The 27,510-nt window shown below is 39.4% G+C and overlaps 1 protein-coding gene across 2 annotated transcripts in view; it reads right to left on the reverse strand.

Moving 5' to 3' along the window:
• Window positions 1–27,510, reverse strand: part of MERTK (MER proto-oncogene, tyrosine kinase) — a 138,341-nt gene that overhangs the window by 71,317 nt on the left and 39,514 nt on the right. Inside the window, exons 7-10 of one of the 2 annotated variants that reach the window (XM_070734622.1) lie at window positions 21,457–21,640; window positions 18,253–18,404; window positions 6,973–7,126; window positions 4,589–4,712 (exon numbers count right to left, since the gene is read on the reverse strand). In XM_070734622.1, the coding sequence (XP_070590723.1) occupies window positions 4,589–4,712; window positions 6,973–7,126; window positions 18,253–18,404; window positions 21,457–21,640 (614 nt within the window). Of the gene's footprint in view, window positions 1–4,588; window positions 4,746–6,972; window positions 7,127–18,252; window positions 18,405–21,456; window positions 21,641–27,510 lie in introns of both variants that reach the window. The other variant, XM_070734621.1, reaches the window with a different exon arrangement.

Raw genomic sequence — 27,510 nt, forward strand, 5'->3', positions numbered from 1 at the left:
GTTCCTCTCTGCAGGGGTCAGGGTTCTTGAGAAAAAGGCTATAGTAGTCTCTGTTCCATCTGGAAATATGTGGCTAAGAACTGCACCCACTTCATAGGGGGAAGCGTCGCAGGTTAGCCTTAAGGACAAGGTCACATTATATTGACACCCACGCTGCAGCTGGGCCGGTAAACAAACTGCAGAGGAAAGTCACCTTCTCTACATCCAGAGGAAAGTCCATGGGCCAGGCATTAATGAACAGCTGCACCTGACTGAGAAAAGCAGGAAACTGGCAGCGGTCTCCACAAAACTTCTCCGGCATGGCCACAAAACACTTCCGACATGGCAAAGGCGGTGGGGCTGGAACGACCTGCTGGACCGATGGGGCTGGCTGGACCGGCTGAGCCAATTGGCCCACCTGGACTTGGAGGTCTGCCACAGTTTGAGTCAGGGTTTGAATCTCCTGACAAAAGGCAACAAACATGGCTTGAACCTCCTCCATGTCTTTAACAGCAGCAATCAAAACAAACACATGGGTTCCGGATCTGCCAGTGTTTGGGCCAAATCATATATATTGGAGCCGCAGTGGTTCAAGAATAGTGCTCGTTTCCTCTCGTCTGCAGTATGGTGTAGGTTACACGCCTGCAAGAAAATCTTGAATTTGGCTCCATGTGCCCTTTTCTAGGTTGCAATATTCTGGGGCTTAGGACTTTGATGATTCCATTTCTTCAGCTTCTGTTTCACATTGGTTCTAGACTTTCATCACCAGTGTTTGAGTCAGGAAATAATGTTTTAGCCTTGATCTTTTTATTTAAGATCAACTGGAACGAATCTCAAGATAACAGAATGTAACAAGTTTGAAAAAGCAAAGCGGTGAGGCTTGTGGCTCCTTTTAATTTTTTTCTCCTTGGAGGTGCGGATTTGACAGCCGCTTGAATTTCCCAGCCGCATTTTACCCAATCTGTGGCTGGTGTGTAGATAGGGGTAGGTTTGCATACATAACAGAAAGCTTAGTCCAGCAAATAGAATTTAAAAACACCCACATTTTACAATTTCAATCTACTGATTTCAATCTATAAGGAAATACAGTGGTACCTCGGTTAACAACCAAAATCCATTTCAGAAGGTTGGTTGTTAACCGAAATGGTCATTATCCGAAACAATTTTCTCCATAGGAAATAATGGAAATGGATTTAATTGGTTCCCAGCCCTTATTTCTTATGGGGAAAATTGAAAATTGAGGATTTTTTCTCCCCCCTCCATCACTCACCCAGCGCTGGCACTGGCACACACCAGCTGGAAAGCCAGTGTAGAGGCGCCTGCAGACATTCGCGGGCAATCTGATTCTTTCAAATGCAAGCAAGGGGAGGAGAGGGAGCGACGATTTGGGGTAGGGGGCTGAGGGTGAGCTCCTCGGCCGAAAAAGAGCGGTTCTTCCTCGGGAGGAATTGCAGGCATTTAATAAGGAGCACACCCACTCCTTTGGACTTTCCCCCTCCAAGCGGGCTGACCCATGCGGGAGACAGGCGACCCCCAGTGTTTCCCCTCCCTCCTTTGCTGGTTCATCCCATCAGCCTGCATGCCCCACCAGTGGTGGCGTGTTTCCCCTTCCCTCCCTCCCGGAGGCTCTGAGGTGCAAGCATCTTTTGCCACCGCAGCGAAGCCCGGGCAGAAGTCACCACAAGTTGCTCACTATGAAGCGGGCTGCCGGACCTGGCTCGAGACTCCCTCAGGGAGCCCAATATCACCCCCATGAAGGTGGCATCCTGGTGGAGTGAGGGAAAAGGGTGAGTGAGGGAAAAGGGGCGACTGTTCGGGACTGCCGGGGCTCGGAAGCTGCGGCTAGACCGCCCCTCCACCTGTCTGCTTGCTTTGTCCCAGGTGCGGTTTTCTTCGCCTTGGTCTCCTGGCCCTTTTCGTTCCACGGGACCACTGCCACCAACAGCCACAGGGGCAAGCGGTGGGTTCCGAGTGCTTTGTAACATTTCGAATAATAACCAAAAATTTATGTTCGGTATCTGAATTTTTGTTCGGTATCCGAAGCAAATTTTTGCTGAAATTTTTGGTTGTTATCTGAAAAGTACATTAACCAAGGTGTTTGTTAACCGAGGTACCACTGTATACATCTAATATATAGATGACGTTTTAATAGGTTATATTCCCTTAGTGAAAGATGAATTGTATGAATAAAAGTTTGTTCAAGTGATATGAAATTTTAGGCACCATCTTTCCTATTAGAGAATCATGCTCTGAAAAAGAGCTACATTTAAACTTAAATAAGGTAACCTATAATAGGATTCAAAATATGATGATGTACCATTTTCTAACAAAAGGAGTTTGCTCTGGGAATTGCATATCTTAAAGTGCCTTAGGTTGAGTCATGCTGTTCTAAAGAAATAAACATGGTTTTCAACAGAGCTAAATTTCCAGAAGCAGGTTATGAAAAAATATTCTTAGTACAGAATATTATCTAGTTTCTTCAAAAGTTTAAAAGGAAAAAGCAAGAACTGATCACAAGGTTTGTGAACTGAGATTACAATAAGTCTTTGTTGGCCATATAAAACAATCTTCACAAAATGCAACCGAAAGTAGTTCCCTCCTATTTTGGAAAAGATTAGAGATGAAAAATTTATGTGCTAAAAACAGGATATAACCCATCATATTTTTAAGCTGATTCACCACATTACAATTTGTCAACACCAGGATGTTTGTCAAGGATTTTTTTAGTGCTATCTGTAATTATTTTACATACTTCTAAGTCAGTGACCTTTTTATCGTGGGATACCAAAAAGGAGGGGGAGCGGGGGGAGTGTCGTGTGTATGCCCATATCCATAATTTACTCAGACTAAGTCACTCAGCTGGCTTTGTCCAAGACAGAACTAGAACACAATTGCTGTTTTCAGTCTCGTGCAAAATCATTACACTAACTTAGTTCAAAGGCAAATTTTATTATTTTCTCCACAACAATAACCCTATCAGGTGAAGTGGACTGAGAAAGAGTGACAGGCAAGCTTACTCCTCTGGCTTTCACGGCTAAGGTGGGATTTGAAGTCACGGTCTCCCACTTTCTGGTCTGGTGCGAGCTTCCCCTGCCCCCTCCAGAAGCCTTCTGGAGGCCAGAAACGGCCTATTTCCCAACTTCTGGTGGGCCCAGTGGGCTCATGTTTTGCCCTCCCCAGGCTCCAAAGGCTTCTCTGGAGCCAAGGGAAGGTAAAAACACCCTCCCAATCCCCCAGAGGCTCTCTGGAAACAAAAAATGTACTCCCAGAGCCGCTGCACAAGGAAAAAATCAGGTGGCCAGCACACACATGCACGTTGGTGCTGAGCTAGGGCAACGGCTCGCGTGCCAGTAGATATGGCTCTGCATGCCACCTGTGGCATCCATGCTATAGGTTCGCCATCACTGATCTAGACCACTAGATCAAACAATGCCTAATCAAACATACACATCTTGTCAATTTAGTGAAGGGGACATAAATTTGAGAAAATGGAATAAAAAAGTTAAGAGTTCATATGGAGTATTTTGCAGTGAAAGTAACAAAGAGAGATTAAGTTACTTAGTGTGACCAAAGCTGATTCTAATCCCATGCACAAATGAATCATGCTTCACAAACATACTGCACAGCAGGACCTCTGTTATCTAAACTTGCTGACTATATGAATTCCCATCCTGTATTTTCTCTTACTACTTTTTCAAGCATCATTAAAGCAGCATTGGTCTTATTCCAATCTTAATGATTTTAGTAAATGAAAAGTAAAACAGTGCTCACAACCTGCACTTATTAGTGTAGTAATCTGAAACATACATTTGAACAGATGTACTGGCGTCATGCTGCCATATAAATCTGACTTTTAAAACCACACTTAACTTTTGAAGAACTTTAGCCTCAAAAGAACAATCTTTGGAGTTATTCATCTCGATTATTTGTGTCATTGTTATTTCCAATAAACTTGCACAACACCCTTAGGTAATTACTCATAGCACTAAATGTGATTACACAGAAAAGGTTCCACTATATTTAAAACAGAACTTACATTGGACTTAGTCTTGGGCCAAGCCTGAATTTTAAACCAAACTTTAGATAATAATTAACTACACTGTCTGTAGTGAATTATCGGACAGCCAGCAGCAGGTACAACACAACTTTATTAGCAGGAACTCAGGTAAGGTTTTCAACAACTTGACAGGATATTTATACTCAGAACTCAACCAATGGGAACGTTACGCTGTTCCCGCCAAATAGCTCCCCCTACTGTTGCTGGGGACATAACACTGTCCTTTATAGAAAGATCCTGTTTAGTTCAGAGTTAAGCCATAGCTTTTGCCATAGGGAATTGCAAACATTGAGAATCAGCTACTTCTAATCTTACTCTCAAAATGTATTAGATTTTAATTATCATGATTCTTTGGGTAGAAAATGCAACTCTGCATGAAGTGGATCCATTTGACCATGAAAGGTGGACATGAATATCAGCTGTTTGGGGAAGTGTTTGCTACAAGTTTCCTATTACCCATCAAAGAACTACAGATTGATACCCGAATTACATTTTTGAAACCATATATCAAGGATTGAGTTCATTAATCTTGTTTTTTATTTAGGCACTTACCCAAATTTGTTCTCCTCTGTAATTTTTTTCCTGATAATCACAGATATGTACAGGATTAGCCCAATGACGACAACTCCACATATAAATCCAAGGACTATTGTAAGTGAATCTGTATTTCTAGATTCTAGTGTTGTAGAAGGTGCAACAGATATCAAACCTATAAGAATAAGACAAGTTACAGAGAAAAGGAGACTGCCATCTTATTATAGTTGGGGGGGGAGCATTATTTGCAAATTCATGGAAGAAAAGGATCTTTATTATAACCAAAAAGTTAGAAATAAAAGATATAACTAAAACAATGAGAAGGAGAGGACTGAAGACAAATGTGATCATTTGTATGAAAAGTATGAATTGATATCTGATTTTTATAATTACTGCACAATATTTTGCTATGGATCTGAATTATAAATGATTTGCAATAAAAAGGTTGAATATATGATTATTCTCAGATTGCTCAGGATACTAATATAAAAAAAGAATAAAATACAGACATTGCGAAAATTTCTGTAGATTCAAAACTATTCCTGTAACCTTTAACTGGATAAAACAGTGCATCCTAGTGCAACATGTTTTGAACCAAGGTACTTAACACATAGAATTCATTAAAAATCTAGCACCTAAATTTCATGGGATTGAAATTTGGTAAAGTTATTACAATGTTTATAAAACAAAAAACATGTATCCCAACTTTTCAAATGCATTGTTGAAGGCACTGAAGAATTTGATAAGGATGCATCTTTGAAACAACAAGCCAAGGATTTACTGATTGTCTAATGGTAGAATAAAATCACATGGATTGGGCAGTTCTAGTTCCACATAACAAATATATGTCTCAAATTGAATTTTAGAGCATCTTCTCTGATTGATTGATTGATTGATTGGATTTGTATGCCGCCCCTCTCAGAAGACTCGGGGCGGCTAACAGCAATAATAACACAGCATATCATAATAATCCAATACTATGTTGAAGGGAAAATCCAATTAATGTTGAAGGGAAAATTTTATGCCTTGCTGAGAAAAAAGCTTTCATTAGTTTGGAGAATACTGGTGAGGAGTTTGGGAATTTGACTGTTTCCCCAAAACCTTTGTCACCCAAATCTATGGGTAACAAGATATTCATTGCTACTTGAAATTCAACATTTTAAATTTTTTAGAGAAGTGTATATTTGGTATAGTGATAACCCCAAATTCATAAAAACTCTGATAATTACTCACAAGTTATTAGCTTTGTTCTTTGACACTGTTCCAACTTGAGGGGCTATTATCAGCCATCATTACAGTAATCCCAATTGGAAGAACTGGACCTTCAGCCAGTGGTATAATATCAGCGACAGGCCTCTCTATTCTAATCTGAAGATTCCAAATTCCAAAATTTCATCACCAAAACCTGCCACTCTTGGCATCGCCATAGGTGCCGCCATCTTGTTTTTTGCTTGTGCGCATGTGCAGAAACTGTTTTAGCACTGTGCATGCGCATCTGCACACAAAGTGCATGTACGTTTAGGCACAAAGGCCCTGCATGTCTGCGTGCAAAGTGCACACACCCCCATGTGCCAAAGCACATGTGCATCCACACACCAAAGCACATGCATGTCCATGCGCACCCACACAGCTTGCCCATGCAGCACGTGAGCAACCAAACCGGCAGTGAGGTATGTCAGAACCCACCCCTGTTATAGCAGTATAGATACTGAGAATTTCAATTCATCCTCAATTATGAATTATGACTGCATTGGCTACCAATCAGTTTCTGGGCACAATTCAAAGTGTTGGTTATGACCTATAAAGCCCTACATGGCACAGGACCAGATTATCTCCGAGACCGCCTTCTGCCGCACCAATCCCAGTGACCGGTGAGGTCCCACAGAGTTGGCCTCCTTAGGGTCCCGTCGACCAAACAATGTCGGCTGGTGGGAACTAGGGAAAGAGCCTTCTCTGTGGGAGCCCCGGCCCTCTGGAATCAACTCCCCCCAGAGATTTGCACTGCCCCCACCCTCCTTGCCTTCCGAAAGAGTTTAAAAACCCATCTTTGCCGACAGGCTTGGGACTTTTAGAACTTCCCCCGACCAATGAATTCGCCTTAAGCATGATTGCTGAATGTTTGGTTGATAAGTTTTTCTTTTAATTGTTTTTAAATTGTAGTATTAATTGGATTTACATTATTGTTCTGTTTTTATATATACTGTGAGCTGCCCCGAGTCCTCGGAGAGGGGCGGCATACAAATCCAATAAAATAAAATAAATAAATAAATTAGGAGCTTTTCATATAAAAAGCTATTGTTCTATTGTTACACTGTGGCTACATGACTAGAATTTCAACAACCTTCTTTTGCGCTACTTTTGCTCTCAAAGTTAACTGATATCACTGGATTAATCTGACTTACCATTGTTTGGAATGAACACTGCTACAGGGTCGCTGAAAGGCCCAACCCCACCATCAGTGACAGCAGCTACTTGTACTATGCAGGTGGCATTTGTGGCCATAAATGGAATATGGATGAAATTTGTATTTTTATTGATAGAAAAAGAGTGATTCTTCTGTAAAGACAAAAATATTTTTTATTCTACCAGTATCTAGTGGACAAATTTGCAAACAAACTTTTGCTTTTATTTGCTTACAAATAAGCTTAGCAGATACTTGCTAATACTCGCACACAAAGTATATATTTATGTGGTAACTATAGTATTTCAAGCACTATATAAGAACAATGAAAAAAATTGACAATAAGTTATTTAATTCCATTATACTGCTGTTTGAAACCCATGGTAATTTTTTCCCTGTTGTAAACAATAAAAAGCTGCGGATGATCAGATTAACTCATTACAAATCTGTCATCTGACTGGCAGACAAAATAATAGGAAAGTGTAATTTAACACAAAAACAAACAAAGCAGATTGTAGGAAGCGGTTTGTACAATTGATTGCTCAGGCCTCTTCCCTGCCTATTTCAAAAACAGAAAATCTCTTGTTTGTTTCCATCATGCTAATTGTGTAATCCCTGATGGTTTAGAACTGATGTGTCATTTAAACTGATCCTTTGTGTATTTTTTTTTAAAAGCAAAAAGTAATAGACTTAATTTCTACAAAATAGAAAAAAGAAGAAAAAAGAAAAGAAATTGGGCAGGCCAATCTGTGAGGAGTCCCAAGACAACGTAATATCATAATAACAATATTTGCCTTCAATCATTTGATTAAGCTCTTGGAATAGTGTGCAATCTCTGCCTACTTACTTGAGAAAAAGCCCAAGTGAACAAAATAGGACTTACTCCTGTCTACCAGTGGTGGCTTCCTACCTATGTGGTCCAATATTCTGCTCCGGTAGCGGCCCGCCGATTGTGCAATTCTGGTGCAACGGCTCTGGTCTGTCTTTGCCAGTCCAGGCATGCCGCCATCTTTTTTTATATAATTTTCCACGATTTTGAATTCTCTGAGCATGTAAAGAAGGAAAATTGTCCCTCTGTGCATGCGCAGAGGGAAAATCGTGTGAAATGTCGCGATGTGCATGCAGCACACTGATAGGAAAAGGTAATCTACACATAGACAAGATGAAATTGGCTAATTGTTCTGACCCAGCCTTTGCAAGCAATGAGAAACCACTTACTCATGAGTTAAACAGCCCTCCTTAGGAACAGTCTTTATTCATGTTGGATAGACCAAACCAAAAATAATTACTCACAAATGAAAGTCTTTCCCCCTTCTGAAACAGGGCACGAATAGTCTCTGTTCACATGAGAACTCAAGATAAAAAGTCCTTCAATGATTAAGCCAAACAAGCACAGTCCCTGTTCACACAGGCTGAGGCAAATTCATTACCAATTATTTCCCAGCAGGGGGACTTGGTTGGCACCTCAAATATAGAACAATTAGTCGCAACAAATCTGGTTCTGACAAAGGAATCTGACTTGATTGATGTACATAGAAAAACAAATGGTTGTCTGTGATGACAGGCCACTTCCAAGCCACTACCATAGCGGTACCTTTACCTAAGAATGCCTCTACTTATGAACATTTCTAGATAAGAACCGGGTGTTCAAGATTTTTTTGCCTCGTCTCAAGAACCATTTTCCACTTACAAACCCGACCCTCCGAAACTGTAACAGGAAACAGCAGGGAGAAGCCTCCATGGGGCCTCTCTAGGAATCTCCTGGGAGGAAACAGGGCCGGAAAAGGTGGGGAGAAACCTCCGTGGGGCCTCTCTAGGAATCTCCTCGGAGGAAACAGGGCCTCCACCCTCCCTGTGGTTTCCCCAATTGCACACATTATTTGCTTTTACATTGACTCCTATGGGAAAAATTGCTTCTTCTTACAAACTTTTCTACTTAAGAACCTGGTCTCGGAACGAATTAAGTTCGTAAGTAGAGGTACCACTGTATTTATTTCCCAGCTAGGAAGGCTGGCTAGTGTCTACAACTTTTTTCCTTCAGAAACAGCTTATTTCCTTCAGAGCCAGCTTATTGCTTTCCATTCACTGAAGGGCTGCCTGCCAGGGGGCGCTACTGGTGTGGTCCAGGTGGTGGGCCTGAAAGCACCAGCAGATGCCCCTCCCATGGGATTCAGCTTCTGCGCATGCACAGAAGCAAAATCATGCGTGAGGCTGTGCGCAAGTGAGATTTCGGTGAAGCAAAAGCAAAAGCCTGGTGAAAATTGCTGAAATCTTGCTCGCGCGAGTGTCCTTACACAAGATTTGACTTCGGGTGCATGCGCAAAAGCCAAATATCATATGAGGGTGCACGCACACCTAGCGGAGGCACACAGCTGCGCACACATCCCCGGAATTTACTACCATTCTATAGAGTGGACCACACCAGGAGTAGCCCATCACTGTTTCTATTGCTCTCCTCTCATCTCTATGCATACACACATGTGGGATCGGCTCCATCTCTTCCTCCCCCTCACTCAGCTCAGGCCCCAAATACAACTACCTCTCCATATGAGGGCAGACAGAGGTCCCTGGCTCTATCTCTGATTCTGCTTCCTCATCAGAGCCTTCCCCCTCAACCTCCTCCTTTTCTGACTCTGCTGCTTGCTCTGCTGGCAGCCAATGGGCCACAAACACTAATGACCGGAAAATCTCAAAAAGGTCAATACTGTATAAAATATAGTCAATGAAAATATTATTTCAACAAGTACTATCTACTAAATTTGTGATTTCAATGCAATCAAAGAACCATTTAAGTTATATCTTTCGTCTGTCTTAAATATCACCCTGATGGAATGACATTTGTGATGAAATTAGTATTTGGAGATTTCATCTACTTGCAGTCATAGTAGCATCAAACAGAAAAATAATGGAAACTTAGGCATCATCCTGCCAACTGGATGTTGGTTCCAGCTGATAGCATTAGCACACCCAACTTGAAATAGACTTCTATTCCTGTAAATTTCCTGTAGAGCCTATGAATCAGCTGAAGAACTGGGGGGGGGGGAGGACGAAACAATACTTGTAGGCACCACCTCCTAGTAAATTGTCACTTAGTCCCCACCCTCCACATTTTCTGTGACTCATAAAGCAGCTGACAGACTAGTTTAGTATGATAACATGGTTGAGGGCTAGAGCTGGTACTGTTTAAGCCAGTATAAAAATTCTCTGTAAATAGGAACTAAGAAAAAATGACTAAGGTTGAAACTCTGAGAAAATGAATTTGTCAGAAATACCTCTCTCTCTCTCTGTGTATGTATACAGGGGTAGACTGCTGCCCGGATGGGGGGGGGGGGAAATGCAGTGGAGTAGTGAAAATGGAGCTCCACCCCAGAGCACCCAATTTGCACAGAAAGAGGTTGAAAGAAAAGGCGGGGCAGCCTGCATAAGCCACGCCCACAGTATGGTAGTAAAAATTTTGGTAGCCCTTCACTGTATGTATGTATGTATGTGTGTATGTGTGTATGTGTGTATGTGTGTGTGTGTGTGTGTATGTGTGTATGTATATATATATCACATCCTAGATCTTAATGAATGAAATATTCTCATTGAATACTTTGTTCTGTACAAAGTTGAATGTGCACAACAGCATGTGAAATTGATTGTCAATCAGTGTTGCTTTCTAAGTGAGCAGTTTATTTCACAGAAGTTTGATTTACTTGGAGTGTTGTTTAAGTGTTCCCTTTATGTTTGGGGGGGGGGGCATAGCACAAGGCTAAAAGCACCAGCCTGACCAGCCTCGTCGAAACATTACCAGGAATCTCTGAAACTTACACGGGAAGAAACCCAAGACTTTCATACCTGTATCTGTGAAAATCTACGAAAACACACACACACACAAATTAAAAGGACAGTTTGGTCTAATGTTTAAGCTTCTAGGCTAAAAACCAGGAGACTGTGAGCTCCAGTGCAAAATTAGGCATGAAAGCTGGCTGGGTGACCTTGGGTGAGTCTCAGGCCACCTCAGCTCCCAATTAGAGTTGGGGAAATTGTGGGGGAAATAGGAGGGGGAAGGAGTGAGGTATGTTGTGACTTCCTCTTTATCACAAGTCTCAATCATTTTAACAACTTTAACAACCATCTCGTAAAATGTACCAAACAATCTCTTCATCCATATCTCATCCCTTATCTTTGAATAGATCCTTAACAGCCTGGTCAGCAATGGTCATAAGGCTTACCAGACATAACGTAAGTTATCAAAGATATTTCAAAAAGGAGTATAAGTTTTTTTTAAAAGGACAGGCTGGGTTTATCAGGAAAAAATATGACAAAATGGGAATAAGTAGGCTATGTCAATTTAAATCACTGCATTCAGATTCATTTCATAAGATACAGTGATAAAATATTTTTTATGTTGAATGTTTATTCAAAATTAAGTTCTGCTATATTCAATAGGATATATCTCTTTGTAAGAATGCAAAATAAAGTATCATCCACTATAGATCATTTTTACCAAGAATTTGTTATAATTTTTATCTATTTTATTTGTTAAACATTTTATGCTGCCCATCTCCCCCTAAAATGACCCCGGGTAACTCTATTATTTTAAATTTAGAATGGACATGAAGATTTTACACATCACTGTAACCCACTGTAAATTATGTAATTTCTTTGGGATTGGTTTCTTTCTAAGAAACAGTGGTTGCAGCTCAGAACTCTGTTTGGAACTGTATCTGTATATATTTAGAAGACAATGGGAAACTGAAAGAATTGTGTACGCTTTAAAAATTATTTGAAGGAAGTGTTTCAGAACTCACGTGGTTTCTTTCACAACGGTTATCTGAAAGAAAGTGCTACTACTTTAACAGTCCTAAGTACTGACTCCTTAAAGTAGCAGCTTTTTTCCCCAGTTTCACATTGAAGGCTAAGAAGGGTTGAGCTGATTTAAATCACAGTAAAGAGGTGCTAGACTTGAAGCTCATGTTCCAAATTAACTTGTGTATAGCCAACTTGCGTAGAAGAGGCTCCTGACCGGCTAAGCCGCTAAGACAATAGGGGGCAACTTCACCAGTTTGCCTTCTGATAAGTGGGTGTATTGTGATCATCAAAATCACCACACAGATCATCGTCCATCATTTAAACCACAGCTTACGAACAAGTCATGATGGACTTTGTACCTAAGGAGTCAGATATAATAATTTAGAATGGTTAGAGTCACATATCATGCAGAAATAAAACTAAATAAATTATATTATTTATTTAGTTAATGTATAGACTCTCTTATAAGGAGACGGATTTGGTTTAGCATTAATTGGGATTAATTAATATTAGTTCTGAAAAGGCTTAATTCAAATACAAACACAATACAGTGATCCCTTGTTTATCGTGGGGGGGGAATAGGTTCTAGGACCACCCGCAATAAACGAAAAACCACGAAGTAGGGACACAAGGCTTTTTTGAAATATTAAGGGGTCTTCTAAAGACAGAGATCAGATGAGAAATGTTAAACAGCGAAGCCATATTGTATCGATGACCTTGGCCGCCGCAGCCGCCTCCTTGAAAGTGCTCGGAGATCCGGAGGGGAAGAAAGGAGATGCCTGCCTTGCTTCCCCTCGTCCTGTCCAGAGCAGGAAAGCCACCAAGGCAGAGGGTGGTGAGCCTTCCGTTTCCCCCTTGGCTCCGCCACAGCCTCCCGATCCCTGGGCAGCCCTAGAATCCTGACCGCCAAGGCCTACCCCCCATTCTCTGCTTCATTCTGACGTGCCGAGGCAGAGGATGGTGAGCCTTCCGCTTCCCCCTCGGCTCTGCAAGCCCGACTGCGCATGCGCACAAGCCTCTCACAGAAACCCGCGTTGCACCGAAGCCATAAATGGTGAGGGATCACTGTATTGTTTTTAGAACATGAGAAGACAACTGAACAAGTGAAACATTTGGCATGACAGTAGGGGACTGGACAATAACGGATCGGAGGCTAAAACATACAAGAATGGTTACAGGAATTGGGTATGCCTAGTTTAATGAAAAAAAGAACCAGGGAGCAATGTGATAGCAGTGTTCCAATATCAAAGGGGCTGACACAAAGAAGACACTTTCAACCTATTCTCCAAAGCCCCTGAAGGCAGGACAAGCAGCAATGATGGAAACTAATCAAGGAGAGAACCAACCAAGACCTAAGGAGAAATTTCCTGAGAGTTAGAACAATTAATCAGTGGAACAATTTGCCTCCAAAAGTTGTGGGTGCTGCAAAATTGGAGTTTTTTAAAGAAAAGATTGGACAACCATTTATCTGAAATAGCATAGGGTTTCCTTGTTGAGGGAGGGGTTGGACTAGAAGACCTCCAAAGTCTCTTCCAATCTCTGTCGTTCTATTATGTCCAATCTCTTAACAATTTAAAGGTTAGCAGTACATATACAAATGTACAATGCATACATCTCCATCTCATCTAAAAGGTTTTCCTGCCTAATACATTTTTCCTCTTCTTGAATGACAACTAAACCTTTGGAATGGCAAACTTACAAATATTTCACTTACACTGACTTAACCTTCTTACATAAGGATGGAAAACAAAGAACAGAGATAACTTTATTACGCTGGAGATCAGTCTGAGCACAGAAGTGTCCGCATAAGGGGTCAAGGGAGAGGCAAAGGACAAAATGAGTGTTACAACAACAACATGTTTGTTTTCATGGTTTTTTTTTACATTGGATTCTGTGCATTGGATGCTTCTAACTGAATCCCATTAACTGAAGAAGTTTCAGTTGCCAGCCCAGTCAATTAGATCCCCAGTCAATGTCTAACCTTTGATCAGGATTTGGGGGTGAACTGTATTAAAAGATGAATCCATATATGAACATGTTTTGGCACTGCATATTTTATTGGGAAAGCTAGACACACAGATTTATATCTTTTTCTGAGGATCAGGAAGTAACCTTTAGCTTACTATCTGTAATATAAGTTGCTGAGTTAGCGTCTCTACTCTGTACTAGTCAGAAGACCGTAACATTACTGTGCTGATTTCAGTATCTTTGTGCTGTGGTTTCTAAATCCTTAAAAATGAGCTACTTAAAAGGGGAACAGAAAATTAAAGTTTTATAGAAAACAAACATAAATCATCTTTTTATGGAAAAATGTACCATATTTAAATAGCTCAGTGTGATAGTTTCTGAGCAGATATTCATACCACAGTGATGAATGTACAATGTACAATATTTTCTGTGCTACACTTTAGAAAAGTAAGATAAATAAAGTCATCTGGGGCAGAGAAATGGAAACAGTGTCATCTTCCACCACTACCCCCTACTTACCCAGAAAATCTCATTTCTATAGCGTAGCTGTTGTTTCTCTGTTGTATAACACATTTTGCACAATGCTGAGGGTGGTTACACTCAGAGATGAAGAGTTTTGGAGGAAGATCCCCAGCTATGCAACATCTTCAACTGGCTTAATAATATTTGAAAAGCACAATGCCAAAACACGTCTGAAAGTGAACAGTGACTTACATCTTATCCTGTTTCAGGATTGTTGCATTATGATATACATGGGGCCAATTTTGAAGATAATTTGGAAGCCACAGCTGGAACACAAAAGGCCAGCCAAGCTACTAAAAGAAGAAATTCATTGTTGCATAATTTTCCTACAATAACTATAAAGAGGTGCAGTAGGCCATGATGAATCTTAGGTGCAATATAACACTGTAATCTCAGTCTTGTGACTGCAATTACAATGTCAAAGGGATTCGTTTCTGTTTATAAAGGAGAGGTCAGCACTAATCTGAATGTGATTACTGTAATACTAAACAATTTCCTATAAAACCTAAATAAAATGAGAGAGGTTAGCTATCATTCACGATAGCAACAGCACTAAAGCACTTAGACTTTTATACCACTTCTTAGTGCTTTACAACCCTCTCTAAGTGGTTTACAGAATCAGCATACTGCTCCCAACAATCTGGGTCCTCATTTTACCGACCTGGGAAGGATGGAAGGCTGAGTGAACCTTGAACCTGGTGAGATTTGAACCGCCGAACTGCAGCTAGCAGTCAACTGAAGTTGATTGCACTCTAACCACTGTGCCACCACGGCTCTGATGATATCCTTTATGATGGCTAAGATATACCCGCAGTCCTTGACTTACGATTATTCATTTAGTGACAATTTAAAGCTGTATAGCACAGAAAAAGTGACTTATGACTAGTCCTCGCACTTATGACCATCACAGCATTCCCTATGATCATGCGATAGCGATTTGGGAACTGGACAACCAGCATATATTTATGATGGTTGCAGTTTCTCAGGTTATATATCACCATTTGTAATCTTTCCAGGCAGGTTATGACAAGCACGGCCGATAAGGAAAGCTGGACTATGGTGATTGGCTTAATGACCATAGCAAAAAAAAAATTGTAGAATTGGGCATGGCATTGTGATATTTCATTTAATGATTACATTGCTTAGCGATGGAAGTACCAGTCTCAATTGTGGTTGTAAATCAAGAACTACCTGTATGGGTAAGGAATTTGTTTTCAGAAAATAGTCCACAAACCAGGTAGAGAGAACTTGTATGCCCAATCTAATTGATCTATTGAGTGAATGATAATTGAATGTTTTAAAGTGTTTTAGGATTTTTAAGTTTTTAAATTGTATTAATTGGATCAATTGTATTACTATGTTTTCTATATTTGCTGTGAGCCGCCCCAAGTCCACGGAGAGGGGCGGCATACAAATCCAATAAATAAATGAGTAAATAAATAAATTCAAAGAACTTTTTTAAAAAAGGACTTAGGCCCGCATGTATATGAAATTACTTTTTCTACCATCAATAAGACCAATTTTTTCAATTGAGAGAATCTGCTACAGTAATTAATAGGCAAAACCCCTTCAGCATGTAATAAATTAAGATCTTGCCAATTTGTGGCAGCAGACAAGCCTCCTGAATGGTACTAAACAATTATAGATAGTCCTCAGGTTACTTGTTCAGTAATCATTCAAAATTATGATGGGGAATTATGACTGATCCACAAAATTGCAACTATTGCAGTATCCGCATGGTAACATGACTATGATCTGGCCATCTGATTCAGGCAAAGGTTCTTTGTCGCCAGTGCTACTGGTGTGGTTGCGCGCACAGCTCCGGGTGGGCGGTGGGTGGGTGCCCGCATGAGATTTGGCTTCTGCGCATGCACAGGAAGGCAAATCCTGTGCAAGAAATGTGCTCGCGTGTGATATTTTGCCCGATTTTGGATATTTTTGCTACGTGAAAAAACCCCAGTGAATTCTCGCACAGGAGAGCGTTCTCGCATGAAATTTGGCTTCCTGTGCATGCGCCGAAGGCAAATCTCACGCGGGCTTACGTCCACCCGCCAGACACTTGGAGCTGCATGCACAACTCAATTTTTACTACCGGTGCAATGTCATCAAGCGTACCAGTAGGAACCCGTTACTGATCTGATGGTCATTTGCAATCTTACCTGCCACAAGCAAGTCAACGGGAAAGCTGGGAGGGAAATTTTCAAGTCACTTCTGTAATCACTCCTGGACATTTTCTCCCAAGAGGAAAGCTATAGACTATGAGCTTCTAGTCAGCCATCTCATGCTTCCCAGCATCCCCCACCTCCCACTAGCTCTTCCTGACCCACCTGTGGACTCCACTGGGCTGCCTGCACTTTCTAGCACCTGCCTGTGACACCTCTGTACCCTCCCCATGTTCTTCACCTGGAACTTCCTGCTTAATGATCCAGGTGTCCCGGGGTTATCATGGCCACCAGGACTGTTGGGATTGCTATTGTTAAAGAATGCAGTCACAGTGCTGTGTTCTACAACCACATTCCTTAACGGACAGCAATTCTAGTTCCAATTGCCATTGTAACTCAGGGAGTAATTTTTAATTAGGTCAAAGAGCTGAGCTTCTTAACTTGCAATTAGGACTTTCTTAGGGAAGCATTACACCAAGGAGAAAAACTGCTCAGGAAGAGATAGTCAAGAAGCTGCACAATGTTTTATGTTAAGGCCATGGCTGCTGGACAGAGATAAGAGAACAAAAAAGATGACGTGTCCTTTTGTAGGAAGTCTGATTACCCTATGCAAGAGCTATCTGTTCTTTTCAAGGTATCTTGCTCTGTGTGGAAAGAGGGTCCCAGAGGATCAAAAAGGAGGTAACCAGGAAGAGAGAAAATGGACAGCTTATTTTCTTGACACACTTTCTGATTCATCACTTCCTTTAATATATCACTGGGGTGTGAAACTCGATTTCATTGAGAGTCACCTCAGGGTTGTGTTCTTCGTGGTGGTGGTGGTGGAGTGAGTGTGGCTGGGATAGGGGTGGCCAAGGTGGGCATAGCTAGCTCGGCATCACTTGCGTCAGGGGCACCTATGGTGGCCAAGTGCTAAGCTAGGACTTCCCTCAAAACCTCCCTCATTGATTATAATTTTCCTTCCTTCCTCCCTCCCTCCCTCCCTCCCTCCCTCCCTCCCTCCCTCTTCCTTCTCATTTCTACTCCCTTCCCCTTTCCTTATTTTTCCTTCCTTGCTCTCTTCCTATCTTCCCCACATTGTCTTTCCTCCTTCCCTTTCTCCTTTCCTGTCCCTTCTTGCATGCTCAAATGCAAAAGAGTAAACATTTATACTTTTGTTTTGCTTTTAGTTTGTTTTGCTAGTCCTCTGCCAGTGAAAACGGAGCTTGGGAGGGCCGCGCACAGCCCCCCCCCAGCCAAATTTTCAGCTGCCATGGCCTTCTGCAGCTCTCTGATAGCAAAAACAGGCCCCATTTTTGCTGACAAAGAGTTGCAGAAGGCAGTTGTGGCCAAAAATGTGCAGAAGGCCGTTGTGGAGGGTCAGGGATCACATCAGCCCTCCTGAGCTCCATTTTCGATGGCAGAGTCACCATGAACTGGTGCTTTGCTGTTTCCAGGATGGCCCTCCTGTGGGCCGGTTCTTAAGCACCCCCCCCCCCAGGCTCCATCCGGCCCACAGGCTTTGAGCTTGACACTCCTGTCATACAGCACAAGACACAAAAACTAAGAAAGCTCAAGTAAAGTGATCCACAGCTAATTGCTTCTTGGATTTTTGGCTAAGATCAAGTGCAGGGGAAGGGGAAAAAATTTTGGTTGAGGTTTTGATAAGCTGTAGCTAATGACAGGATAGAAGGCATAATTAGATGGATATAGTCTGGTTCTTGATAAAACAGCTTGTATTCATAACATGATATTTCTTGTGCCACCTAAAAGGCTGGTGGTTGTCCATTAAAAAAAAAATCCTTTCTTTGGGATAGCCAGTGCTAACTAACTAATCAATATTAATTCATACGTACAGATCGTTCTGATGCTTGCCATACATAAGAGATCCTGTAGCTCTGAAGTTTTCCATTCATCTGTGAAGCAGGAGGCTTAATCCACTTGATTATTACTGAAGAACTGGAGTCATTTATAGAGATTGTGACATTCAAAGGGGGAGCAGATGGAGCTTAAGAACAGAATACAGATCCCAAAAAAGCACAAACAAAAACGAATTAATCTTTTGGGTGGAAACAGAAAAAAACAAGCAAACAGAAATAAAAACAATATTTACTGGCTTGATTCTCTAGACCAGTGTTTCCCAAACTTTTGACATATGTATACCCCCTTCTATAATTTTTGTAACGCTTAGTACCCCTCGTCAAAAGAAATGGATGTATTTTAATAACAATCAAAATATTTTTCTTTTTTCTTTTTTTGGTACACAAAATAATAATAAATGAAAAATAAAATTATTCATAATAAAATATAAATAAAAGTTATATTATAAATAATATTTATTTGGATCAATGAGAAGGATGAAATTGATCATGCTGAGATGACAGATCGTCATAATTTGGTTCCCTGGTTGTTAATTTTAATCTGAGATGCGGTTCCACATCCAATAGTCTGTTCCTTTTTGTCGACTTAATGTCTACAAATGCTGAAAAAGCAACTTCACATAAATATGAAGTTGGTAAAGGCAAGATGTATTTCAGAACTATCCCTACCAAACTCCGGTGCACCGCATGCCCCCACCGAACTCTTCCTGTACCCCTGGGGGTACGCGTGCCACACTTTGGGAAACACTGCTCTAGACCAAGGGAGGGGAATGACACCCTTGTTGGGATAGACAGGAATTCAAATTTTAGCAAGCTGCCTTTTACAAATAAGGTATTTTCTTACATCCCTTTCTATATGTTCAATCCTACCCTAAATTATAGTTCTATGAATAATAGTGGAATCATAATACATGTTTTCATTAAGAACAATTTGTACTAGAGATCTGGGGGAATGGAGTATGTATCATTCAAAAAGAAAAGCAAGTAAATGACAAAATAATTACTTATAGGTCATTATCTTGCTGAGTCCATAGTTTTGTTAGTGCTTTTCATTTTAGAAAGTTTTTTTTATTTTATTTTGAATAAATTTTATTAGTTTTCTTAAAATAGACAAAACTGACAAACATACATTTAACATAGAAATGGGGTTGTATCTTCCCCGCTTATTCTAGAAGTAAAATTTCAATACAGAAAAAAGAATACATTCAAAAAATACTTAAAATCAACTTATTACTTTAAATGAAAAGAAGAAATTTGTTTAACTTTTTGTAATAAATCTTCATACATAGACTAATTCTAACATAACTCTTAAATCAAATCCCTGCTAATTCTAACATAACTCTTAAATTATATCTCTGCTAATACAATTCTCTTATTTATTTATTTATTTATTTATTTATTTTTTACTTTTAATATTTCTTCTTGTTTATCCATATATACACTTTGTTCCATATCTCATAAAATTCTGTTTCTTCTTGATCTTTTAACCGTCTTGTCATCATATCCATTTCAGCGCAATCTAATATTTTCTTAATAACTTCCTCTTCTTTGGGGATATTTTCCCCTTTCCAATTTTGCGCGTATATTATCCTGGCCACGGTCAAAATATGAATAACTAAGTGTAAAATTTCTTTCTTATATTTCTGATTAGTTATACCCCGTAAATAAAATTCCAGGGTTATTTCTATCTCCTGTTTTACTATTTCTTTTATTATTCTTTCTATCATTTTCCAGTAAAGCTTAACTTTACTACACATCCACCAATGATGGTAATAGGACCCTATTTCCTTCTTACATTTCCAACATAATGGGGAAATCTTTGGGAACATTTTTGCTATTCTATTTGATGGGAGGTGCCACCTGTAGAACATTTTAATTTGATTTCCTTTTAGGGAAACTGATTTTGTCATTTTCCAATTTAAAGTCCAAACATTTTCCCATGTATGTATATCAATTTCTTTACCAATATTTTTGCACCAACTTATCATGTTATCCTTTAAGGTCAAATCTATATTTTTATGAGCAATCATATATTTATATGCTTTCCCTATTAATTTAGTCTGGTTAGTGACTAGTAAATTACCTAAGAAATTTTTTTTAAGTGTTATACTGTATATGTTACTTGCATAATATGCACATAGTGTGCAGATAGTTGTTATTATTATTAATTAGATTTGTATGCTGCCCCTCTCCGAAGACTCGAAGCGGCTCACAACAAGCAATATACAGAGTACAAATCCAATATTAAAAACAGTATTTAAAATCCTTATAATAAAAAACACTCATACAACCCACATAAACCATACATAAATCATAATAGCTGAGGGATATACCAATTTCCCCATGCCTGGTGACATAGGTGGGTTTTCAAGAGCTTACAAAAGGCAAGAAGGGTGGGGGCAGTCCTAATCTTCAGGGGGAGTTGATTCCAGAGGGCTGGGGCCGCCACAGAGAAGGCTCTTCCCCTGGGTCCTGCCAGATAGCATTGCTTAGTCGATGGGACCTGGATGAGGCCAATTCTGTGGGACCTAATTGGTCGCTGGGATTCGTGCAGCAGAAGGCGGTCCCGGAGGTAGTCTGGTTCAGTGCCATGTAGGGCTTTATAGGTCATAACCAACACTTTGAATTGTGACTGGAAACTGATCAGCAGCCAGTGCAAGCTGCGGAGGGTTGATGAAACATGGGCGTACCTAGGGAAGCCCGTGACTGCTCTTGCGGCCGCATTCTGCACAATCTGAAGTTTCCGAACACTTTTCAAAGGTAGCCCCATGTAGAGAGCGTTGCAATAGTCATATATTAACAAAATGGCAGAGGAATGGGAATGGGAGAGGCTCATTGCTTATTGCCAGTAATCTCACTGGTATGAGCCACTAATTGTAATCAAATGTAAAATTGTGGATAGGAAGGAGAATACTGCTCTATAGAACAAAGTACCTCTGAACATTCAATCAGTCCAGGGATTTGCTTGTACAAATTGGAATATGCATCTCTCTCATTTCATACCACATTTATTTTTGTTTGCCCCTACCTTTATTTCAGTACCAGATTGAAGGAAAAAAGGGGCTTATTGTTAAACCATAGAGCATCAGAGATTTTAGCTGACCTACTGCAAATATCCTGTGGAATGATCCTTCATTTCTCTGCCCACTATCATCATGCTGCCTTGTTGATAATTCTTACCTCCTTCAGTTGTACAGGCCATAATCCAAGGGCTGAGACTTGACCATCCTACTTCATTCATACAAGAAACACTGATGTTGTAATCCTTCATGGCTGATAGATTCTGAATAAGGTATTGATGCAGTGGTACAGAAGTGTTAAAAATCATCATAGAAGTGTTACTTGGTGCGTCGACTTCCTTTACCTGGTTTTAAAAAAATGTTAAGCAAATATGTTAGGGAAGGAATGCTCTGAAAGTACCACTTCAATTATCCATGCTTAATTTTCACTTTTAAGAAGGTGGCTGAGGAGTCCTTCTTTGCCAGGGCTCATAGAAAGCATTTTGATGACAAAAAGTAGCATGATGAGTATTGATTGGATTGAAAGAATGACCTAGAGCAGGGGTATCAAACTCGTGCTTTCACGGCAGCATCACATATCAGGCTATTTTCCCCCTTTGCTAAACTGGGTGAGGGCAAGGCCACTAGGTAACGCCTCTGGCACATGGGCTACGAGTTTGACACGCCTGACCTAGACATATCTGGAATGCTGCTAAGATGTAGAACTCAGCCAGTAAATGAAAGTAAAGCTGTTAACAATCTAAATTTTTCTTATTTTTACAAAAGTTGATTAGAACTAAAGTCAAAGAGGCCCGGGTGGGATTAGGTTTATGATTGAAATTGTTTTGAAGGAAGAGTTCCAAGTAGCCCAAAGTGTTCATATATTCAGGTTCTCTATGACTTCCACAAAACTCATTGCCTTTCAATTGCTGCTGTACTCCATTATGTTACACGCTTTGGCAATTCGTGTTATACAATTATAATGTAAGGGAGGCCATTCTCTCAGGAGACACGTCAAGGCCGTCAGGAATAACGTAGTCAGTGGGGCAAGGTCATATAATTGTTTAGTCAATCAGATTTGATTATAGAGGTCATCAGTATTGTCTGATACTCCCACTTGTAGTGGAAAAGGAGTAAGGGAAGATACTCCCACTTGAGGTCGACTGTCTCAACGAATAAGGGAAGATACATTTCACAGGATTCACAACCCCATTCCTGAGCACACACATACACACATGCATTTAAGCATGCAGAAAAATAGGTACCGTTTCAATTCAGTCTCTTTTCAGCCTTTGCAGCATTCAATAAATAATAGCATTAAATGTATTGTACCCTCTGTAAAGAAAAGCATAAAAGGCATTCAACAATGCTCTGAGAGGCTCTGGCAAGTAAATGGAGAGATAATTATAACCAGCTGTTCCTATTTTTGGATTGTTTCATTTCTAAGAATTATATATATACCTCTGGCTTTTAATTTCCCCCATGTAGGGGGAAAAGGAGATGGAAGAGATTATTTGATTTAAGCATAGTAACTAAACCATGATATCTTTTAAAACATCAACATTTCAGTAATTTTAGTCCAGTTTTTCAATGTTTTACATACACTGCAAATTAACTTTGGATTTTTAATACTTTCTGACTCAGAACTGTATTTCTACAGTTTTCATTTATGCATGTAATAATTAACATAAAATATGAACATTTGGAATGGGGATGAAATTTGTTTTTAAAAAAACTCTTTAATCTATTTCCAGAGCTTCAGTAACAATGCAGTATGAATAGACTAGCAACATAATAATATCCGGAAAAGAAAGGTATTTTTCACTAGCTATGACAGTCCCTAAAAGCTGTTTATTCAGAATAGTTAAAAGGGAATGAGGGTGGCTTCAATGGACTTTGTGCCTGTATCACAGGGAAGGAAAAGTCAGGTTCACCTGCACATCAATTTACCAGGAAATTTTTCATTAAATTTCATTAAGGTACTAAAAGGGAAAACATTTGCCTTAGTCTCTCAATGGAATGAATCAAGTTTCAGGAAATGCTGATGGCTATCAACAAGGAAAGGCATTTCCATGGCAGCATGAAGCGATTCTTTAAAACCATAGCATGATCTCATAGGGTGAACACTACAAACCTGCTGTAAGGAAGTGACTCTCTCTCTCTCTCTCTCTCTCTCTCTCCCCCTCTCTCTCTCCCCCCTTCTCTCCACCCTAGTTTTTAGTCGTTTTGCTGTTTCTCCTATATAATAACCTACATAATTGCTGCAGTGAATACGGTAGATTATTGAGGAAGTATCCTTCTTCAGTAGAAATTCTTTCAGGCGCATTACTCTCTTAAGAACATAAGAAGAGCCATGCTGAATCAGGCCAAAGCCCATCGAGTCCAGCATTCTGTGTCACACAGTGGCCCACAAATTGTCCATGAGGATCTTGAGCAGAAGGAGAAGGCAAGACCTTCCCTTTCCCTTGATCCCCAACATATGGTACTCAAGTGAATCCTGCCTGCCTCAAACAACATAGAGGCGGCACATGGACATTCCTTAGCGTTTGGTCGGGTTTGTGCACCAATTTAACCCCATGTGGTGCAAGAATGCGTGCAGCAGTTTCAGACACCCCTTGTATGTATGGGAGCTCCTTCCACGTTAATGTTCCACTTTCGCCCTCAATGGGCTGCCGGGCCCTGGGTGTGATACATTGTTGGATAAAATCCATCGAGTAGCCATTGAGCATGCAGATTTGGTAAAGGCGTGCATGCTCTTTTTCTTTGCCTGTCCATGTGCTGCAGTGGGTATCTATCCTGCCAAATAATATCCGAATGCAGCTGACTTTGTGTGCATTAGAGTGATTGCTTTCATTGTGCAATATGCAATCTGTGCTGGTGGTCTTTTGGTACACCTCTGTGTCAATCCTCCCATCTGGTTAAGCTGATTTGCACATCCAGGAAGGCCAGTTTGCTATCGGCCTCCTCCTCCATTGTAAATTGGATATATGCGTATACAGAATTGAGGATTCCCATAAACTTGGTTTTATCCTGTTGTTTGATGATGGTGAATGTGTCATCGACATAGTGTGCCCAAAACTTGGGTTTGTGTATGTGCAATTTTTACTTTGTCAATTCTTTGGAGTTTTCTGTTTGTCAGGAAACAATCACACAAGAAATAAGAAGCAATGGCCTTATGGCACCAGTCCAAACTATTCAAATGTAGCATTCATAGGTTTTAGTCTTTTCTCATAGTACAATTAACATCAAGAGATTGGAGATATTTCTCAGCTAATAACCAGTAGGCATGGGAAACCGTTCAACAGTAGGCTGCTAATCTAACCAATCAGTAGCAGTCTAGGATTTCAGATAAATCTTTTTCTCAGCCATATTTGAAGGCATTAAGGACTTTTTTAACTTTTCTATTACTTTTCTTCAATTATCTTTAACTTAAAAATTATAGTGTTTTTATTTGTGTTAAAAAACCTTCTGTTAATAAAAATTATATATGAGAATATTTTTTTTAAAAAACACAGCAAATATACCAAAGGGATGAATCCCAAAACAAAAATCTAACTCAGGTTCCAAAAGGATGCACCTGGAGTTAAATTTTACTCATAAATATGTGTAATCAAAGCCCCAAAGTAGTTTCAAAGTCCCAATTGGTTGTTCATTGTGCCAAGTTTCATTTATCTGTATTTGGGTTTAGTTGCCCTAGTACTTCTGATATCTTTTGGTATGTCTGCGTAGCCATCTTTATCGTTAGATTTTTTTAATTAGAGCCAATACCTCTTCTGTTCTATTTGGGGTCTGGTCCACTAGCTGTTCTGTAATTGGAAGAGGGTTCCTTATTTCACTATGATTTTTGGCTTCAGCTGCATGTTCGTTAGCAAAGGTTTTTTTCAAAGAATTCTTCTGCCTTGTCAATCGAGTCTATTTTTATTTTTTTATCCTGCCAAGTCACCAGTATTCCCTCTGGAATAGCCATCTAAAATTTATGTTATGCCTAGTCAGTTTGGCAGATAGAAAGGTATATGGCTTACGCAGGTCTCTAACATGTTTCAGAACTTGCTTTAAGATAACCAACTGTCTCCCTTTATATTCTATGGGATCTTCACGAGCTCTATGGAGTATTTCATCCCTAACTGATTTTTTAACTAATTTAATATGAACTTCCTTGGGGAGATTGTGGCATCTGGCATAGTTGGTATTGATTCTGTATACTTCATCCAGTTCATTTAACATCATATCTTTTTCAGTGCCCAGCGCCTTTGACAGAATGTCTGCCATGATATCTGGTAAATCCTCACTTTTATCCTCCCTTAAGTTTTGGAATCTGAGGAAGTGATTGGCTTTCTCACTCTCTAGTTGGATTACCGTATTTTCTAATTCCTTATTAGCTTGAACTAGTTTTTCAGTCAAGTCCTCCATTTGTCTATGGTCCTGATCTAACCTGTCTTCCAAATCTTGAATTTTTTGTTCATGTTTTAGCATCTGTTGTTGGAAGACCTCATGTCTTTTATCCATATTTTGCATTCTTTCTTTTAATTTAGATGTATCATTTCTAACTTCACCAATTTCTTTTTTAATGTCTTCATGATTTTTAAGCATTAATTCCTGCATCTGCATCAGCATTGTTTGTAAATCTTTGTAAGAATTGGAACTTTTCTCTGGGTAGCATATTCTCTAGAGATCTCTGAGTAGAGGGGGTAGGTATGGCCGAGGTAGATTGATTAATCGGTCTCTTCCCTGTTCCCAGTCTAGTCAAATTGGAGAGGCTTGTCATTTTAATAATATTCCACCAGCTAGACCACTTATATGAATCTTTTATGGTCCCTTCCACAGTTAAATAGAAGGATACACTTGAATTAAATATAGAGAGCTCACGTGGAGGAGTTCTTACAGCTAACTTTAAAGATCTTCAAGTCTACCTTTGGGTAGGTATGGGGAAAGAAATTTAGAAAAGAAAAGAGAGAATATTGTTTATATCAGGAAAATTAGAGAATTCCTTATTGCTCTATTTCTGGAATATCAAGGGGTTATCAATTAATAGGTATAATTAGCAAGTATAATACTGCTTTCCTTAATATCTCTATGAATATCTAGATATGTATATTTCCAGCTGATTATATTATAAACAGTAATCAAAAATGACTAATAGGGCAGAAAATATCACAATTCCATTAAATAAATATTAATTTGGTAAATATAGCTCTTATCAGAAAATTGATCAAACTTTGCAATAATATGTATATACAAGGGGATTAGTTCTTATATTAATATAAGTGCAATAAATGAGCAAAAGAAGGATAATTAATTCATTCAAAATTCATTTGAGTTTTAAAATCCTTCTAAGAATTCCATATATTCAATTAATATAAATGGTCTGAATTCGCCAAACAAAAGAAATAAAATTCTAAATAAATTTGCCAAATTGAATGTAGATATAATTGCTATGCAGGAGGTACACATTAAAAATAAATTTGAGCACTTACTTAAAAGGAACAAACTAGGGAATCTATTTTCATCTTTAGCGCAAGAAAAAAAGAGAGGAGTAATTTGCTATATTAATCCAAATATACAAGCTAAACTAAAATACAAAGATAGAGAAGGCAGAATTCTAATAATAGAAATCCAAAAAGAATCAGAAATAATAACACAAATCAACATATATGCCCCGAATGAAGGTCAAGAAAAATTCTATAAAAAGCTACTAATTATTATTAATGAATATGCTACTGACAATATCTGCTTGCTAGGAAATTTTAATGGAATAATTGATAAGGTATTAGATTATAATAGCGATGGAAGGAAAAAACAAAAGAAAAGAATTCTCCCTAAATCTTTTTTCGAACTAACCAAAGAACTAAAACTTAAAGATAGCTGGAGAGATAGAAATCCAAAGCTTAAAAAAATTACTTTTTACTCAGACAGACATCAATCTTAGTCAAGACGAGACATGGTTTGGACAACAACAGAGCTTAATACAAAAATACAGTCGATCGAGATAGAACCTAATCTCATCTCGGATCATAATGCCCTTAAAATAATTTGGAAAGGAACAAAACAATGTCAAAGATGGACATTTCAAAAATCAATTTTAAATCAGGAAAATTTTAAACAAAAACTCCAAACGGAAATTAAACTTTTCTTCCAAGAAAATATCAAAGAACACACTAACGTACAAAACTTATGGGATACAGCCAAAGCAGTAATTAGAGGAATTGCAATTTCATATATGGCCAAAGAACATAAA

The sequence above is a fragment of the Erythrolamprus reginae genome, chromosome 1 (assembly GCF_031021105.1).
Source record: "Erythrolamprus reginae isolate rEryReg1 chromosome 1, rEryReg1.hap1, whole genome shotgun sequence".
Taxonomy (NCBI): Eukaryota; Metazoa; Chordata; class Lepidosauria; order Squamata; family Dipsadidae; genus Erythrolamprus; species Erythrolamprus reginae.